This window comes from Perca fluviatilis, chromosome 16 (assembly GCF_010015445.1).
Source record: "Perca fluviatilis chromosome 16, GENO_Pfluv_1.0, whole genome shotgun sequence".
Classification (NCBI taxonomy): domain Eukaryota; kingdom Metazoa; phylum Chordata; class Actinopteri; order Perciformes; family Percidae; genus Perca; species Perca fluviatilis.
The window spans coordinates 22947383-22964890 of NC_053127.1; the positions used below are offsets into that span (position 1 = coordinate 22947383).

General features: G+C 40.1%; 3 protein-coding genes across 4 annotated transcripts; all 3 read right to left on the minus strand.

Annotated features, from left to right (window-relative positions):
* Nucleotides 1-2124: 2124 nt before the first annotated feature.
* Nucleotides 2125-4322, minus strand: si:ch211-117m20.4 (sushi, von Willebrand factor type A, EGF and pentraxin domain-containing protein 1). Of its 2 annotated transcripts, none has more exons than XM_039776647.1 (4): nt 4015-4322; nt 3608-3772; nt 3337-3504; nt 2125-3243 (listed from the first exon to the last, which is right to left on the minus strand). In XM_039776647.1, exons 1-4 carry the CDS (start codon nt 4115-4117, stop codon nt 3005-3007), a joined length of 675 nt encoding a protein of 224 aa, XP_039632581.1. In that variant the 5' UTR covers nt 4118-4322; the 3' UTR covers nt 2125-3004. The 2 variants fall into 2 exon arrangements, with proteins under 2 accessions (XP_039632581.1, XP_039632582.1); XM_039776648.1 differs by having other exon boundaries at nt 4021-4321.
* A 632-nt stretch (nt 4323-4954) lies between these two features.
* Nucleotides 4955-10248, minus strand: LOC120544448 (histone H4 transcription factor). Its single transcript, XM_039778194.1, has 9 exons — nt 9754-10248; nt 9284-9510; nt 8881-8992; nt 8556-8708; nt 8394-8471; nt 7595-7715; nt 7367-7505; nt 7146-7270; nt 4955-7051 (listed from the first exon to the last, which is right to left on the minus strand). Exons 1-9 carry the CDS (start codon nt 9914-9916, stop codon nt 6697-6699), a joined length of 1473 nt encoding a protein of 490 aa, XP_039634128.1. The 5' UTR covers nt 9917-10248; the 3' UTR covers nt 4955-6696.
* Nucleotides 10249-10531: 283 nt separating this feature from the next.
* Nucleotides 10532-17136, minus strand: dpagt1 (dolichyl-phosphate (UDP-N-acetylglucosamine) N-acetylglucosaminephosphotransferase 1 (GlcNAc-1-P transferase)). The gene is made up of 9 exons (XM_039778399.1): nt 16682-17136; nt 16419-16539; nt 16119-16332; nt 15583-15729; nt 15188-15272; nt 14882-15070; nt 14683-14770; nt 11747-11902; nt 10532-11645 (listed from the first exon to the last, which is right to left on the minus strand). Exons 1-9 carry the CDS (start codon nt 16846-16848, stop codon nt 11580-11582), a joined length of 1233 nt encoding a protein of 410 aa, XP_039634333.1. The 5' UTR covers nt 16849-17136; the 3' UTR covers nt 10532-11579.
* Nucleotides 17137-17508: the final 372 nt, after the last annotated feature.

Sequence of the window (17508 nt, forward strand, 5' to 3'; positions counted from 1 at the left end):
GCCAATCGCACCTGCATCTTAATCAGACCAATTTAAAACGAGCTCTCCCGTCGCCACATTAGCAATTCCAGCACAGCAAACCATCTCTCTCTGTGATATGCCTACTTTAGGTGCATTAGGAAGCAGGGCCATTGTTAGACAGAGACATTGTAACACATGGTGTTAACCTGAATCCATCACACTGATTTAACAGTTTAGAGATTATATGATTAGGACTGTAAACCATCACAGATTTGCACATTTTGTTATTTTTTTCTATAACTCAGCCTGGGTGTGATGGAGACAAGTCAGTATCCAAAATAAAGATGGACGCTTTGTTTTTAGGCTCCAGTAAATGTGTTGCATGGCCATTTTCAAGCTTGATTGATTGATAAGATGGCTATAGGGACATGTGAGGTGCTATTATTCTACTTAGAAAGCCAAATACTGATTGCATAATGTAATATTTAACTCAAGGAAAGGGGATATGACCTTTCTTTAACTCTCTGCAGAATAGGCTTGCGTTTGCATTCATAAATGATCTAAAAACAGCCAAGCATTGTGAAGACATAACCACAAGGCAGATTGTTAATCAACTAAATGATCACAAAGTCACTTTAGAGATAACACTGATTCTCTATTCATGAAGCACACATTAACAGTGACTGGCTGCCACATGTGTGAGATAAGAGCAAACACTCCTGTTAGTTTTAGTATCAGTCTGTCACTGTGAATATTTAAACTCAACAAAGACGTCTTTGCAAAGTGACTGGTGACTGCATGAGTAAAGGTATTCTAGAACTGGAGTGTCCACACAAATGAGGGTTAGGCACACTATAAGTAGTGAGCTGAAGCGTCAGTAGGCATCTGAGGGACACGATCGTACAGGATGGCCCTAAGAACAACTGCTCTCCTCCCTGTGGGCTTTCTTCTGTTGTTGACACGAGGCGCTCTCACAGACGCAGGTGAATATTTAAGAAAATATAATAAACATGACCTTAAATAACAATTTTTTGTGTGCATGTATAATGTAAAGTGTCACTATAACTGAATATAACATGGTGTGCAGGACCAGCGACTCTTCCTATCAGACTGTCTGTGGAGAACGACATCTCTAACATGACTCCTGAGACCCATTTTGGCTCTGTGGTGGAGGGAGGCGTGCTGCTGGGCGCTCTGAGGAGACTGCAGGAAACACAGAGGGACTTCAAGTAAGACCTCCCATTATCCCCTTTAAGCTCTCTGCATGACATCCTTTATTCTTAAAGGTGGCTCGGCTGTTTCTTCTACATGTTCAAGCTTGTGATTACATGTTTCTGCTAGATAGATGTCCTGACTTCTCTGTGTATGGCCAGGTTCACTTTGAAGGATGACCCAGACTTTGGCCTGTGGCTGGAGAGTGTGAATGGAGTAGCTGGAAACGAGCATGAACAGACGTACTGGGAGATCCTGTCTGAAAGCTCAGGAGAGTACAGCAAGCTGGATGTGGGTGAGTATCCTCCCCAGAGTTAACAACGTATCTGACTTAATGAGCTGAAATGAGGCAAGAGAATTGGTTGTCCTTTCACTTATTGCTTCAGGATTTCCTCTGGTGGGATTATTCTAAAATATTATTGTGACAATATTAGTCACTCTTTGTCTTCAATATATTTGGTGTGATTTTTGCTGTTCATGAGCAGGCAATGCAACTACATAATTATTGTTTATATTTGAGTGCTTCTTTAGTTTTTGGAGTAAAAAGGGTGTAATAACAGTTTCTCATTATCTTCTAATTGCTATTAATGCAAGAACACCATGTCAACTGAGCAGCACTGAGAACTGTGTTCCTCTCAGAATTTGTTTGTAACTAAAATGCCTTTCTGTTTCTGATTTAAACGTATCCCTTTTCACAGGAGTTGGCTGCTACAAACCTAAAGCAAATGAGCACATCATCCTTAGGTTCAGCACCTGGTCCCGACAGTGATGAACAAGCTGAGGTGTTCAGCAGTTAACTCTTCAGAATAAGATGTAAAAGAGGATCAAACTTGATTTTTATTTTTGGCATTTATGGCTGCCTCTTGACTATAAAGTTCCTGTAAAGTGCAAAGGGGTGGCGTTAACTGTTGTGACCTGATGTGTGAGAATAAAGAAAGCAGCAACATCTAGTGGCAGTCAGGAGCAATGTCATTTATCAGATAATTTGCATCAAATTTTACAAACTCCACTCAACTGGCTTGCAAAATATCAAACATATGAAAAAAACAATCACATAATGGCACTCTTTGAAAAATATATGCAACATTTGTTAACATTTTGTGAATGCTTTTTAACTTTAAATATAGATGGGGTATTAGTAATGAATACAACAAATAATTTGAAGACTACACAGACAATATACAAAGAAATATCATATGCCTGGAAGCGTTATGCCAATCAAAATTGTTTGAGTGCAGAAAGGTTAAATAACACTGGGAAGTGAGATGCATACAACTGTGGCAACAGCTTACGACAGCAGGAAATGACTGCAGATTCAAGCATTCCATCTATATAAAAATAAAGATTTGATTTGACAACAAAAATAAATGTGCCATTTTTCCACAACAAATAATTTAAATATTAAAAAATGCACAGTCTACTACTTATAAAACAATTTGCTTATAAGGTCTACAACACTCTGTGTTAATTCTGACTCGACCTCCCCGACCAAAGCTCCTCCCTTTGAAACAAGATTAAGGTTTCATCTTCCGCCAAGACAGATGGACTAAGAGGAGGAGCAACGAGGCAGAGTGATTTGTCTACACAATTGGATGAAGCAGCAAGACCATAGCGTGGCTTTGCGGTGTACAAGCTGTGTATATCTCACTAATCTAACTGTTCTTCCATGTTTTAGCCTGTAAATGTTAAATGCAAAAAATAAAAAGTCAAAAGTGTTCTTTGCATGGACTTCTTTAAAGAAAGACAGCAAATTCATGTTTGAAGCAATAATTAACCACAGTCAAGGTAATTTCACTGACACATTGCAACATTCTCACTTTACATCAGTTCATCAATTGTGCTCGACAGTGTGGCGGGGAAGCTTCTCACCACATGATAAAGCGCAGTCACAAATGCAAGGGACACACAGCGCAAAGAACCGCTTCCAGCCAGTCTCCTTCTTATAACAGTTGTCTATCCGAGTGCAGCCTTGTTTGGGTGGGCCAAAGTAGCTCTTGTATGCGCAGGTGGAGTTGCAAGTCCCATTCAGTTCACTCTCACTGATTTCAATGCGTCCCCGCGCACACATTCCTAAAAGACAGTTACAGAGAAATCATATGATGAGCTAAACACTTCGTAAGGGAACATAACATATTTGTGTCATTGTGGTCAGTGTTTACTCACTGAGGCAGGTAGGTTTCTGGGTCCAGAGGCCATTAGGCTGGCAAGATCTGGTAGGGTTTCCCACCAGCATGAAGCCAGGGCGACAGGAGTACCTCACCACAGAGCCCACCCACCAGTCATTACCATACACTTGTCCATTATAGTCCACATCGGGCCTCCCACAGTTCACTGCCATACAAAGCAAAGGAAATGCAAAGGCACAAAGCTTCATAACAGGTTGATCAGACAGAGGGACTCCTATCTAATGTCAACAGAGTGTCAGTCATCTCACCCCTGCACAGGGACTTGTAGCCGAGCCAGCAGCAGCTTGAGTCTCCACAGCGATCTCTCCTCAGCTCCTGGTGTCGCGCCTTACAACCTCCTAAACAAAGGGGCGCTGACCCGGACCAATATATGTCTTCTATGAAATCTGGTTGGGAAATCCATTCTGTCTCACCTAGAAAAACATTTTTTATTCGCTTTTTAATATACTACAACTGGACAACTCCCAAACATCCATATAATAAAGTAATAATGGTTCTTAAAGTTTTTCCATGCAAACCTCATACTGGAAATATTTTCAGGCTTCAAGGCCAAGCGTAAGAAAGATCTTATTGTTAAACAGGGATCCATTAACCTGTCTTAGAGAACAGAACATCATTGAAAAATAACATATACTGCCATTACAGGAGGTCTTACCACTACCTTCCACCTCACCAATCCATCCAGGAAACTGAGAAATGGCTCTTTGGAAGGACCCAAACAACAGCAACAGCAGTGGATATAACCTCATCGTGCCCATCTTCAGATGCAATCAGTTTCTGTGGAAAAACCGCAGATGGATCTGGGAACTGAGTCTAAGTCATATTGCCGTGCAGCAACATTCTATACATTTTCATTCATTGCAAACTCAACAGATATGAAGTCATTAGAAGCTGTCCCAGTAGAGCTGAGTTCACTGACTGCAGAGGGAAGACGCAGAGAGCGGTAAGTAACAAGTAAGCTCTGTGTGCTGCCTAATCTTCTACACACAGTTAATGCCACTAGGTACTGTATGTCATGCTGTGGCAAAGACACACTTAAATCACCTGATTACCACAGCTTTTTATAAGATCAAAGCAAAAAGTGGATGAGAAGATCACATTGCCATGTGTAGCCGGTAGGGTTATGAAAAGCAGTAATTTTGTTGTTTAAATATTTGCCATCTAAGCACCGATATTGTATGTATGTAACTTTGAGTAGTAGAATCAAAAATATACAATACACATTTTTGGGCTTAAAATACGATTTTATCTAATAGACATACCTATATATGATTCAAGAATTCAACATTTCAGTGTACAGTGAGTCACTCAATATATGTTTGTCTAATAAGCGCTCAGTCAATACAATTTAGATCAATAAAATTTCCAGTCAAGCAGGCAGGATTTAATCATAGAGCTGCAGTAGAGCAGTTTGATTCAGCAGGGGGCGCCATAATGGAACTACAGATGGTGGATCCTATCAATGTATTGACCTGCAAAAATCATATGAATTAAATTAAAACAATGCATATTCCTCTTTTTATATTTAGCACCATTGAAGAAAATATTTTACTCTGCAACTTTAAAAACATCTGAATAAGACAAAAAAACAAACATTGTGTGTCACCAGTTTATTCAAATTGTTTAAACGTCAGAAAATACAAACTCTAAACTAATAAGGTAACCCTTTTTGCTGCATTCCATACATTTCAGTGAATAATAATGCTTACAGGCCACTGTTGTAACTCATACAGTATGCCTAACCTTTCAAAGGGTGCGTTTGATAGATTTCTGAATTTGGGAGAGCGATCTAAAAAGGAATGACAACCCACTAGGCAGTGCAGCATTAGTATTCAACCGTCTAAACATGTAACAGTATAAGATACAATGCATTTATTGAAAATAATAAATACTGAAAAACAGGTTGTCCACAAGCTCAACATTAGCAATAAAAAGCTTTAAATAAATAAGGTTTAGTAACTAACATTGGCTTAGGCTGCATTCACACCAAATCAGGCATTGCGGCGATTAGCGCAGGGTTGTGCGGCAGTATGGGAGTGTCACTTAAATGGCCATTTGTGTTTCAATTGTGTTCCCCACTAGGGATTTCACAAGAACCGATACTTCGGTACCAAGTCAATGCCAAAATTCTAAAAACGTGATGGTACTTGTTTTTCTACAGTACCCAGTACCACAGGTACCAGAGGTACCGAGGGATGCAATTCTTCCGGACCTGACGTGGGTAGCATAACCGCCTACAACTGTTCTAGTCTCCGGCTAAATGCAGCAATGAAGAACAGAGAATAGCGCCCTTATGGATGTATAAAGAGAACTGGATACAGTGTTGGAAGCGGGGCCCCCACTCATTCCTATGAGAGTTGCTCAGTGGTGCATGAAGCTAGAAAAGTTCAACTGCCACGTCTAAAATTACCCGGATGATTGGCACTACTTCCGTACTGTGTGGCCCATAGAGGAGGCGCACTAGAGACTTCTGCCGGCTACATCCTGTTTAGCACTCCGGCTAACTTGAATAGGGAATAAATTATTTAATCGTGCTCTTCTAGCGTTTCCAAATGTTTTCGGACCTAATGGATCAAATTCTGATAGTGATAGTCATTTCGCAGGGTTGTGACGCTCAAAAAATGTAATCACTGATTTACTGACGTCTCTTATGCCATGTAAGTCTATGGGAAAAAAGTATTTTTTGGGCCAGAGGGCATCAGATGCACATCGATGGCTTGACTGCAGCCTCTGGCTTCACCGTACGTCTACGGCTTTCACGAGTTTACCCGAAACTCCCAAACTGCAAGTAAGTCCGTTTCTCTCCGCTGTTGTTTTTCACAGTGAGCCTAATGTTAGCTATGATAGGTGACATTAGTTGACGTTAGCGCTTGTTACAGTGGACCTCTGCATATTATCAGTTATATGTGAAAAAACAATAACAGCAGAGAGAAACACCCTTAACATACTTGCTGTTTGGGAGTTCCAGGGGAACTCATGAAAGACATTACCATAGGTTAGCTGTGTGGTGATGCCAGGCAGAAGACTGACATTTTCTCCAGATCACATGTAAATAACCCACTTCTTTCCCACCCCATCAAACCCCAAAAACTGACACTGAAACAAGAATGACATCAAGTGTCTCTGATTTTGTGTGAATGCAGCCTTATAGTAAAGAATTGGTCATCATGGAATACACATCTTTTCATTTAGACGTTTAAACTTATTATTAAGTGCTTCAAGCCCCCATTAAAGGCTCTGGAATTCCACAATTTTTTTCAGGCATGTGCCATGCATCTTAGAAACAGCACAGCTGATTACAGAATATCCTTTCAACGTTTATGCAGGACTGTGGCAGTCAACCTACGTGCATTCCTTGCTGCTGAGCAGTATCCTGTAATTGCTGCATGACGGAGTCCTCCCCTGCTTCTGACAAACCTCCAGTGAGAACGTACAACATGCCCTCTTCCTGACTGCCCCCCTCAGCATTGGAGGTTGTACCCTCAATCCTCTGCTCCTCTAGCAGCACCCCTCTCAGTTCTACCTGCAACTCTGAGGGAGCTGCCCCCAGGGATTCTTCCTCAATCTGACCGCTGTCCTCATCCTCCTCCGCTTGACTACTTTGTCGTTCCCTCATTAGCTGCTCTGTCAGTTCCACACTCTCGTAACGAATCAGTTGCAGCCGCAAGAAGCCGTCCTCGTGCTCCTTGTACCTGACAGAGTGAAGAAGAAGCCATCAGGGCTGCAACACTCCACACATCTCAACTTCAGCATTACTGGGTTGATTGGTTTGGCAGTGTTTCTTACCTGAACCTGGGGTGTCCAGAGGGCCATTTGAATTGGTGCTTTTTGTGCAGATGAATAGTTAAGTTGTTGCCCCGGGTGAAGCACTGATCGCACACATGGCACTTGTAGCGGGCTACAAAATTCCCCTGATTACGGAAAGGAAACATTAGAGAACTATAAATGATATTAAACTCCCTATCTCAGTGCAAATTAATAAGAATTTAAAATATTCCCCCTTTCACCTCATGCTCTCTTTTATGGTGAATCGTCATGGTGCCGAGGTTCCGAGAGGTGAAGCCGCAGCCAGGAACGCTGCAGTGAAATGCCGGCTCGCTGCTGTGGGTATCCAGGTGTTTGCGCAAGTCTATTAGATTCTTACAGCTGCAAATACAAAATCAAGTGTGGGAGTATTAACATTTTTTTTACAGTTTTTACAGTTTTACATTGCTGCAGATTCAGAGGACAGATACCTGTATTCACAGTATTCACAGCTGTATGGCTTTTCGTTACTGTGGCGGAACTTAATATGGTTGCGTAGTGAAGAAGGTGATGGACAAGTCATGTCACACAGCGGGCATTTGTAGTGGCTCACTGTACCAACAAGAAAAAAAACAGTGATGAGATTAAATCATCTAATAATAATGCACCCTGTTTTCAACAGGATTCCCTCAATCACTTGGACACCAAAGCGTATCACATGGTCAATTTGGTCAAAAAATTGCCTATTTTTAGCTATGCTGGTGTCAGGCCAAAAAATCTTTATGAAATAAATTGATTCTAAAACTTGACACTGTTGCAATAAGAACACAGAGATCTATGGCAGAGATTTCTCACAGGATGCGGGGGTCCAGAGATTTGAGGCTTTTTTAACAACTTACTAATGTTTATGGGTGCAGAAACTCAATTGGCAGTGTGTGTGTACGGGTAAAGTGGGTAAGGATTTATGGCAACAACTTAGAATAAAAAAAATAAATAATAAAAAAATAACGAAACCTGTCAAGGTCTATTTTGGACCAAATGTTCACTGGTATGGTATCTATCAGTTCTTTTGTTTCACTTTGTACGGCCATGAACTGAAACCAGTGTGTACGTGATAGGTAAAAAAATAAAACATTTAAGGCATGGTGTTCAAAATGGTTGTCAGTAGTACCAACTGTGTGAGATTTTAAGGTTATTTGGCTCAAACATGCAAAATGAGTAGTGTGGGATTTAAGTACTCAGCAGCACATGGGAATAACAACTGGTAACACCGATGAAGGAGAGACTGACCGTGGGTTCTCATGTGGTCTCTCAGTAGTCTTTCTGTTGCAAAACGTTTGGAACAGTGAGAACACTGGAACCTCTGACCTACAGCACACAAAGCAAGAATTACTGAATCTGATGCAAACATTGTTTTTAACGTTTCCTGTCATAATTCTGACAGGTTTTTACCTTCCATGGCACTCTGTCGTATGATGTGGTCAAATAACTTGGTGTTGCTGGCGTACATCCCCCCACAGCCTGGACATGCCACTACCTTCTCCTGAGTGTGGCTGCGCAGGTGCTCCCGAAGCTTAGGACGCCCTTTAGCGGTGGCTTCGCAATCTGTAGAATGATAGCCTCAGAACTTGGACTCAACAATCCTACATTCTTAGTACTAAGCAGAAAATGTGCTCAGCCTTTTAAACTTCTTTGACCATGAATTGGTTGTGTTATCTTTAGTTACATTGACATTTCTGTACTATAATCTTAAAATAAATCATGTTAAGTTGCGTACCTTTCCATCCACAACGTATTGGGAATTCATGGTCTCCTGCTGGTATATCTATGCTCAGGCTATGCATCTCCACATGGCGATAGAACCACTCTGGGTTTTCATATGGTGGTTGCTTTAACAAATATGCATAGAAGAAACACATAGCCAGACATATTAACAGCTCAAGAGGAACATGTTTAAATTCTACTTCACAGACACTTAAAAGGAAGAAATCTTCCCATTTATCGTGCACTTGGAGGTCAAGTCACTGTACCCTAACTGCTTAGCTTCTGATATAATTTGCACAAAATTTCCCAAACTGTTGTATCAAGTGAATGTATTGAGGCAAGTGATGCTATGACTAATAGCAATAACAAGCAGCAGCAGCAGCAGCAGCAGCAGCACCTCCCTTTGCCAAGCTTACCTCACATTCCTCCCAAAGGCAGATAAAATTGTCTGGGATTTCAGGGATGACGTTGCGGTTCTGGTAGCCGATGGAGCATGTGCCAATTTCTGTCTGGGCATTAAGCACCTGCTGACCCAACTGCTTCAGCTTTGTATGGTAACAGTGAAAGAACAGATGTCTTCGCAATTCTTCAGGACCCTCCACAGAACAGAAACCACAGTCTCTCCAAAGACAGTTTCTCTCCCCTTAGCACAAAAAGTTGAGTTTGCATTGGTAGACAATGGGGGTTAAGCAATGCATCAATATTTCTTGTAATCATCTATTATTTAATAGCACTACAGCATGTAAAATGAAGCAATTGCCTAGCTATCATTTAGCTGAATTAGCAATAAAGTAACGTTATGCTTTCTTTCCACATAACTTGCTAACGTTACAGCTCTAAATAAACATTAAATAAGCCACAGGGAGATACTTTGAAACCTCCTCACCTTCGGTTTCTTCTTCGTCCTCCTCCGCCATGTTGAGAGCATTATTAAGATGACCCTCCGCATGTTTGCAGAAGTTATCTATCCGACTGAATGACTCCTGACAAGAACTCCATTCACACTCCAATTTCAGTGTTTCCTTGTGAATCCGTCTGTTAGGTGGCATCTCTTCCGAGTCAGGAATGGGCTGACGTTAAATGTAGTCTCTTTTTACCCACAGACTGAAGCTATAAACGTCGCATCTAACGTGAACGGGTGCTAGCTAACACCGGTTGGTTGACTGTAAACATTTACCAGCTCTACTAGCTAGAGCTTTTTTAGAAACATTATCCTGGAACACTTGGACGAACGAAAAAACATCACGAGCTTCAAATTCTTACTTGAATAGGAGCTTCAACACAATAATGTGCTGTTTAAAAGGACTGACGTGATGTAAACATGAGAATTGTTTTGGCCAGCCAAAAGAATCGCAGGCTGTGTGCAGCGCACACGCAGATGTCTCCCCAGAAACATAGTGTAATTATACTAGTTCCGGGTGAAATGCTGTACTTAAGTTAAATTTTGAAGTTCAAAGTACTTTGCTTGGTATTATGGATTGATACCAATATATCAGATAACGTAAAGTCAGGTGATAATAATAAAAAATCCTAAATTTAGCTGGTAATACGATTGTGAAGAACTTTTACTTGTAGCCAAGCATTTATACATTGTCGTATTGCTGCTTCTAATTAAAAACATTAATACTTCTTAAACCAGTGCAAACAATAATGATGGCAAAATATTATATTTTAATTTTCTCAGCTTTTATTTTTAAATTTGAGGCTTCCATCCCAACAGTAAACAATTTTGTTTAGCTTTTTGTTACATTCCTAAGCAAAAAAGTCCAGTGCCAGTTTACTTCACAATGATGCCTGCTGAACCCTCAGGGGGGAAAATTCATATCAGTCATAAAAATACAGCTATTTATCCAACTATACCATGAAAGATATCGAGGGGACACCCTTCACCTTCTGTAGACCTTGAGTAACTTTTTCAACAATCCAGACACTATAATCTCACTTTATCTCTTCTAATATTGCCACTATTCACCGGTCTCCACCTAATTCCCTGTCTTCAGACTGATTGTAGGCTCTTTATCTCATTACTGCTTTTCTTCACAATGACCATTTTGTGTGTGTTTGTTCAGAGATACAAAAAACAACAACAAACAAAAAAAACAAAAAATATATTAACTTATTCATTCATATTTTTATAATGTTGCATGGACTGATAGTCATGGGAAATTAATTGTGGGTACATTTTCCCAAAGCTATTTTTGCTTCAACAGCAGAATCAAGCAATGGACCGCTGTGTGAATATGTTAATATTTTTTAGAGCACTTCCACCTTCACAAATCTGTTATCAAATAGCATTTTAGTAGCAGTCAGCAATTGATGTTGGCTGCCCTTAAGACCGAAAGTCATCTTCTCTTACTGTACTTAAAAAAAAACAAGTACAAAAATATACTTTCAGGGTGGACACACAAGATCAGTCAGATCCAGAATTTTTCTGCTTGTAATTACTGAAATTTAAGAGAATAACGTACTGCTGTTGATGTCCGACCCTTGCAGTTCATGCTTAGACACTGTATGTGAAAAATGTTCTACAAAGTGAAATATAGCTTTGAACCTTGCACTGCTATACTGCAGGTAGAGTCTGAGGCAGAAAAAGTAACAGTGAGGTAATGGAATTTATCAAAAGGCAGATGAACCACGAGCCTTTAAAATAGTTCCATAAAACAATATCATATTTTCTCAGTCAGCGTTCTTTCCTCTTTTCCGGTGTGCTGTCTAGACGTCATAGAAGAGACGTACCAGATGATAACGGATCCCAAAAGCCACTACGCTGCCCATCACCTGGGAAAGACACAGAAATGAGCATCCAGTTAAACTTTCACATACTTTCCAATGACTATTCCAGGACGTTTGGATACAGCAGGTGCTTTGTTATACAGTACCTGTATGATGAGCATGATGACTGTGAGGTTTCTCTCATGGGTGGGACCAAGTAATTTCAGTGCCAGATTTATTAAGGTCATGTTGTTGCACTCAATAAAATCATCATCTCCCTCCTGGCCTCTTCGCACCTCTAGCAGCTTTAATAACTCTGCCACCTGTTGAGGACAAAAGACATTATTGATATTAACCAATAAACACAGCAGTAAGTCTGCCACTGGTCTGCCTCATGTGCGTTTACCCAACTACACCAATACTTTACTCAAATAGTAAAATAAAATAATGAAGTAAAAAAAAAGGCAATTCTGTCTGATTATCTGACAAATTACATTCAAGTTTAATCAGGTCAGAGACGGATCTGTGATACCAACTAGTCTGCCAGCGTTGTTGTTTAAGGTTTTACTGGATCTGCCCCATCAGGCACACTAATACCCACTTGCTTTCGTGTATTGAGGGTACATGATACTGGACTGTAGGTATGATGTGCAAGATGTGCATACAGTACATGAGCAAACATGTTTAAATCAAAAACCAAATGAGGCTATGCGACTAAAAACCATATAAATCCATAATGATAAAAAACAAGATGACTACTACGTCCTTCTCTGACAGCTACTTTGTATACGGAAAGGGTGATAGGGTGGTACTTTATGAGACTTTTGCAATTATTATTTATATTTTTTTATGTTATCTGCTCCATTTGTTTGCTTACTGTATGTGCTTCACATAACTTATACTGTTGTTCCACAAACTGCAATGGTCATTGGACTATTTTTCCACATTCCATGAATATAATCTCTTTCCATTTGTTAATGTTTATGGATTTAGCAAAAATACAAATTGAATAAAAAGCATTTTATTTTTATTGAGCATTTAACAGACTAAAAACTACGAGATAGTGGCGTAAAGTCCAATAAAACAAAAAATGGATTATCTCAATTTAGAAAATAAGGACTTAAATGGTTGTTCGTCTAAACCATTTAATGCCACTGCATTCTGATACTATACAGTGCCTTGCGAAAGTATTCGGCCCCCTTGAACTTTTCGACCTTTTGCCACATTTCAGGCCTCAAACATAAAGATATAAAACTGTAATTTTTTGTGAAGAAGCAACAACAAGTGGGTCCCAATTATGAAGTGGAATGAAATTCATTGGCTATTTCAAACTTTTTTAACAAATAAAAAACTGAAAAAGTGGGCGTGCAAAATTATTCAGCCCCTTTACTTTCAGTGCAGCAAACTCTCTCCAGAAGTTCAGTGAGGATCTCTGAATGATCCAATGTTGACCTAAATGACTAATGATGATAAATAGAATCCAGCTGTGTGTAATCAAGTCTCCGTATAAATGCACCTGCTCTGTGATAGTCTCAGAGGTCCGTAAAACGCGCAGAGAGCATCATGAAGAACAAGGAACACACCAGGCAGGCCGAGATACTGTTGTGGAGAAGTTTAAAGCCGTTGGATTGACAAAAAGATTTCCCAAGCTTTAAACATCCCAAGGAGCACTGTGCAAGCGATAATATTGAAATGGAAGGAGTATCAGACCACTACAAATCTACGAAGACCCGGCCGTCCCTCTAAACTTTCAGCTCATACAATGAGAAGACTGATCAGAGATGCAGCCAAGAGGCCCATGATCACTCTGGATGAACTGCAGAGATCTACAGCTGAGGTGGGAGACTCTGTCCATAGGACAACAATCAGTCGTATACTACACAAATCTGGCCTTTATGGAAGAGTGGCAAGAAGAAAGCCATTTCTTAAAGATATCAATTAAAAGTGTCGTTGAAAGTTTGCCAAAAGCCACCTGGGAGACACACCAAACATGTGGAAGAAGGTGCTGTGGTCAGATGAAACCAAAATCGAACTTTTGGCAACAATGCAAAACGTTATGTTTGGCGAAAAGCAACACAGCTCATCACCCTGAACACCCCACTCCCACTGTCAAACATGGTGGTGGCAGCATCATGGTTTGGGCCTGCTTTTCTTCAGCAGGGACAGGGAAGATGGTTAAAATTGATGGGAAGATGGATGGAGCCAAATACAGGACCATTCTGGAAGAAAACCTGATGGAGTCTGCAAAAGACCTGAGACTGGGGCGGAGATTTTTGTCTTCCAACAAGACAATGATCCAAAACATAAAGCAAAATCTACAATGGAATGGTTCACAAATAAACATATCCAGGTGTTAGAATGGCCAAGTCAAAGTCCAGACCTGAATCCAATCGAGAATCTGTGGAAAGAACTGAAAACTGCTGTTCACAAACGCTCTCCATCCAACCTCACTGAGCGCTCTAGCTGTTTTGCAAGGAGGAATGGGCAAAATGTTTCAGTCTCTCATGTGCAAAACTGATAGACATACCCCGCGACACTTACAGCTGTAATCGCAGCAAAAGGTGGCGCTACAAAGTATTAACTTAAGGGGGCTGAATAATTTTGCACGCCCAATATTTCAGTTTTTTATTTGTTTAAAAGGTTTGAAATATCCAATAAATTTCGTTCCACTTCATGATTGTGTCCCACTTGTTGTTGATTCTTCACAAAAAATGACAGTTTTATATCTTTATGTTTGAGGCCTGAAATGTGGCAAAAGGTCGAAAAGTTCAAGGGGGCCGAATACTTTCGCAAGGCACTGTACATTGATAATGTGACTGAAATGGAGCAGAAATAATCAGTTGATTAAATGATTAGTCAAGAGACAAAAACTTAATTGGAATTTTAGTTTAGTTTTCCATTTTGCTAATTGCTTAATCGTTTAAGTACATTAGAAAGTAAAAAAGCAGATTTCAGCTTTTCTCTGTTTTAAATAATTTTTAATTTAATATCTTATATATTATAATATCTTATCTCAGTGTTGGTCGGACAGTTTTTGGTTTTCTTTTGACAAAATGGTTAAGCGATCAGTAAAAAAGAAAATACACAACAGCAAGAGCTTTACCTTCAGAATAAGGTGTCCTAATTTAGAGAGGTCCTTTCTTTTGAATTTAGAGTAGCTCATTCCCAGTTTGCCTGTGTCTGGATTCAGCCTTTAATTGGGAGAAAGACAAAAAGGAAGAAAGTCAGACATTAAGAGTATATATATCAGTATGAATGATGAATGAAAAGATATCACAAACTTATTATTTAAAAGTTGTTACCTGGGGAGCCGGTGTCTGGGACAGGGGATGATATGAAAAAGCTGAGGCAAGGAGTAGACAAAGTTAACTACTTGAGGAATGAAGAACAGCAGCATTGTTTTGCTGAAGTGTCCCAGGATGCCGACTACAGCGAAGGTCATACCAGCAAAGTAGCAGAAAGTGTCTCCCACAAACACCGATGAAGGATACCTGTGACAAAATAGGTTGCAAGTTGGCAGAATATAACGGCACAAACATATACAGTTTATCCCTCCGGATTTTCAAACATGTTTCATGAAACAGCCTTAGGTTATAGGTTTAACTTACCAGTTGTGGTAAAAAAGTGCTAATGTGGTGAAAAAGAATGGTATCATGAAGTAGAGGGAGAAAACATGGTCATCACGGTAATCTCCTGATAAATTAGATAACACAACAAAACAAATGTCAGACGAAACATGTTCAGAATTTTGATTGTTATGCAACAGGAAAGAGGTGCACTGTAACATATCCACATTTATAACTCATGCAGTATCACATTCAGTCTGAAAAGGGTGACAAATTCCTAGTCTGATACGTTCATACTTTTCCCCAAACTATTTTCACTTGTTTCAGGGATTTTCAAGTAAAATCAATGTATACATAATACAATACAGTACACTTATGACTTGCAGTGTAGATGGTGATCTGTAGTGCTGATGATGAAAAAGGAAACAACCACACACCACTGAGCTCCAGCAGGTTGAAGACAATAATGGAGCCGGAGATAAACAGGGCTTGACCTGACTCGATGCCGTTGATGCCTGCTAGGATGTTGATGGCATTTGTGCAGAATACTGCAAGCATTCCCATGTAGACGTAGTAAAGAATACCTGCAGAAGATCATAAATTATATTAGTTACAGAATAACACAAAGTATCCAGATAACAATTATAATGTGTTTCCTCAAATGTTAATGTATGTCCGTCAGAATAACGGGCAGAAAAGCTAATAGGTAGGTAAATAAATAGGCAAAGACAACTGCTTTATGTTTTCGAGGAAGATTCATATTTTAACTGCACTCATTTTCAGTGACTCCCAGTTGATAATTAGTAGGTACACCAGACAAAGATCATGCTCGATGGATTATATATCCCATCTGGCCTGGAAACATCATTCAACCTCTTGTGAGCTGGAAGATGTGACTGGGTTAGAAAAACATCTGGGCATTGCTTAGCTTCCTTCTACCCGGACAATGCCGCAAACAACTGCACATCTTTACCCATATCCAAGTGCAGTCCGAGCAGGGCTCTGAAGGGCTTGGGCACCACAATGACTGTGTTGCCGAAGTTGGTAAAATAGACCATGAGCAGTGGCAGGGAAGCCATGGTGGGAAGCAGGAGCTTGTGTCTCCACCGCAGGTTCAGCACGTCATCAGCAAAGCCCAGGAAGATCATGCAACAAATAGCCAGAAGTGCACCAATCACCTGTACAAACTGACCAAAAACAACAACACAGAGAACAGAGTTGAGTTTGAGATTTCAGAGAAACATGCAGGCTTACTATACATCAATCGACCCACCTCATCGTGTGGGAAGCCCATGCACTGATCTCCTACAAAGCAGCTAAGGAAAGGCACTGGGATAAAGCAGAAGAGGATGATGAGGAAGACTGTCCCACTGATGACTCCTTGGGACTCTGGGCTGCAACGAGGGGTGACCAGGAACAGAAACAAAGCGAGAATTAGGGCAGGGAAAAAGCAAATTGGACTTCCAAACAAAACTAATTTTACCTAAAATATTATTAAGGATACCAAATTATAGGATGGATAAGAACATAACTCACACTTCCTTTTTGGATATTTTGTTTAGGTCCATTCCGTACAATCTGGCGGAAATGAAATGGTCTTTGAAAGCAGGAATGAGTTTCAATGTGGCCATACAGCCGAGTGCAGACATGAAACAATTTATCACCAACGGTAGGACGGGTACTGGTGACATGTTTCCAGGCATTTCGGTGGGTCCGTTTCTCACAGAGCTAGCTAATCAGACGTTGCCCCTTCAGGCGATCGATGAACGAGTTTTGGCTGTCCTCACTGAGGTAAAAACATGTCATATCGTTATTTTAAAACAGAATAAATCTTCGTGCTTCCGGTGTTAAAGAAAAATAGCTCCATAAATCGTAATGGTAAGCCATACCATATTTTATTACGTGTTATTAATGCTAATCTGCTCACTGCCTCTAAACTCCACGTCTGACATCAGTTTAACCATTAACTGTTCAGTTTCGAGGAGGTGGTGGTTCCGCTTTACCTCTTCAAAATAAAATATGATTAAAAATGTCGTCGGTTGTTATTATTAGCATGAGAAGATCATTGAATTAAAAGGAAAGCTTTGGTGACTGTACTTAATTTGTTGTCTTTTCTCAAAATATCAGTGTATTCCCTCTGCTTTTAAGACCGTTCTCTCTGTACGACATACATGTAAACAAACATGTAGCTTTAACAGCTTCCTGCTACTGTGTTGACACGGAAGTGACATTTTCTTCTTTGGTTATTAGGTCATTGGTATAGTGAACTTCTGCCACCTGTGGTCAAAAATATAATGTTAATAAATAATGTTAGGAGTCTTTTCCTTATTTCTTTCTTTCTTTCTTTTCTTTTGTTTTCAGAA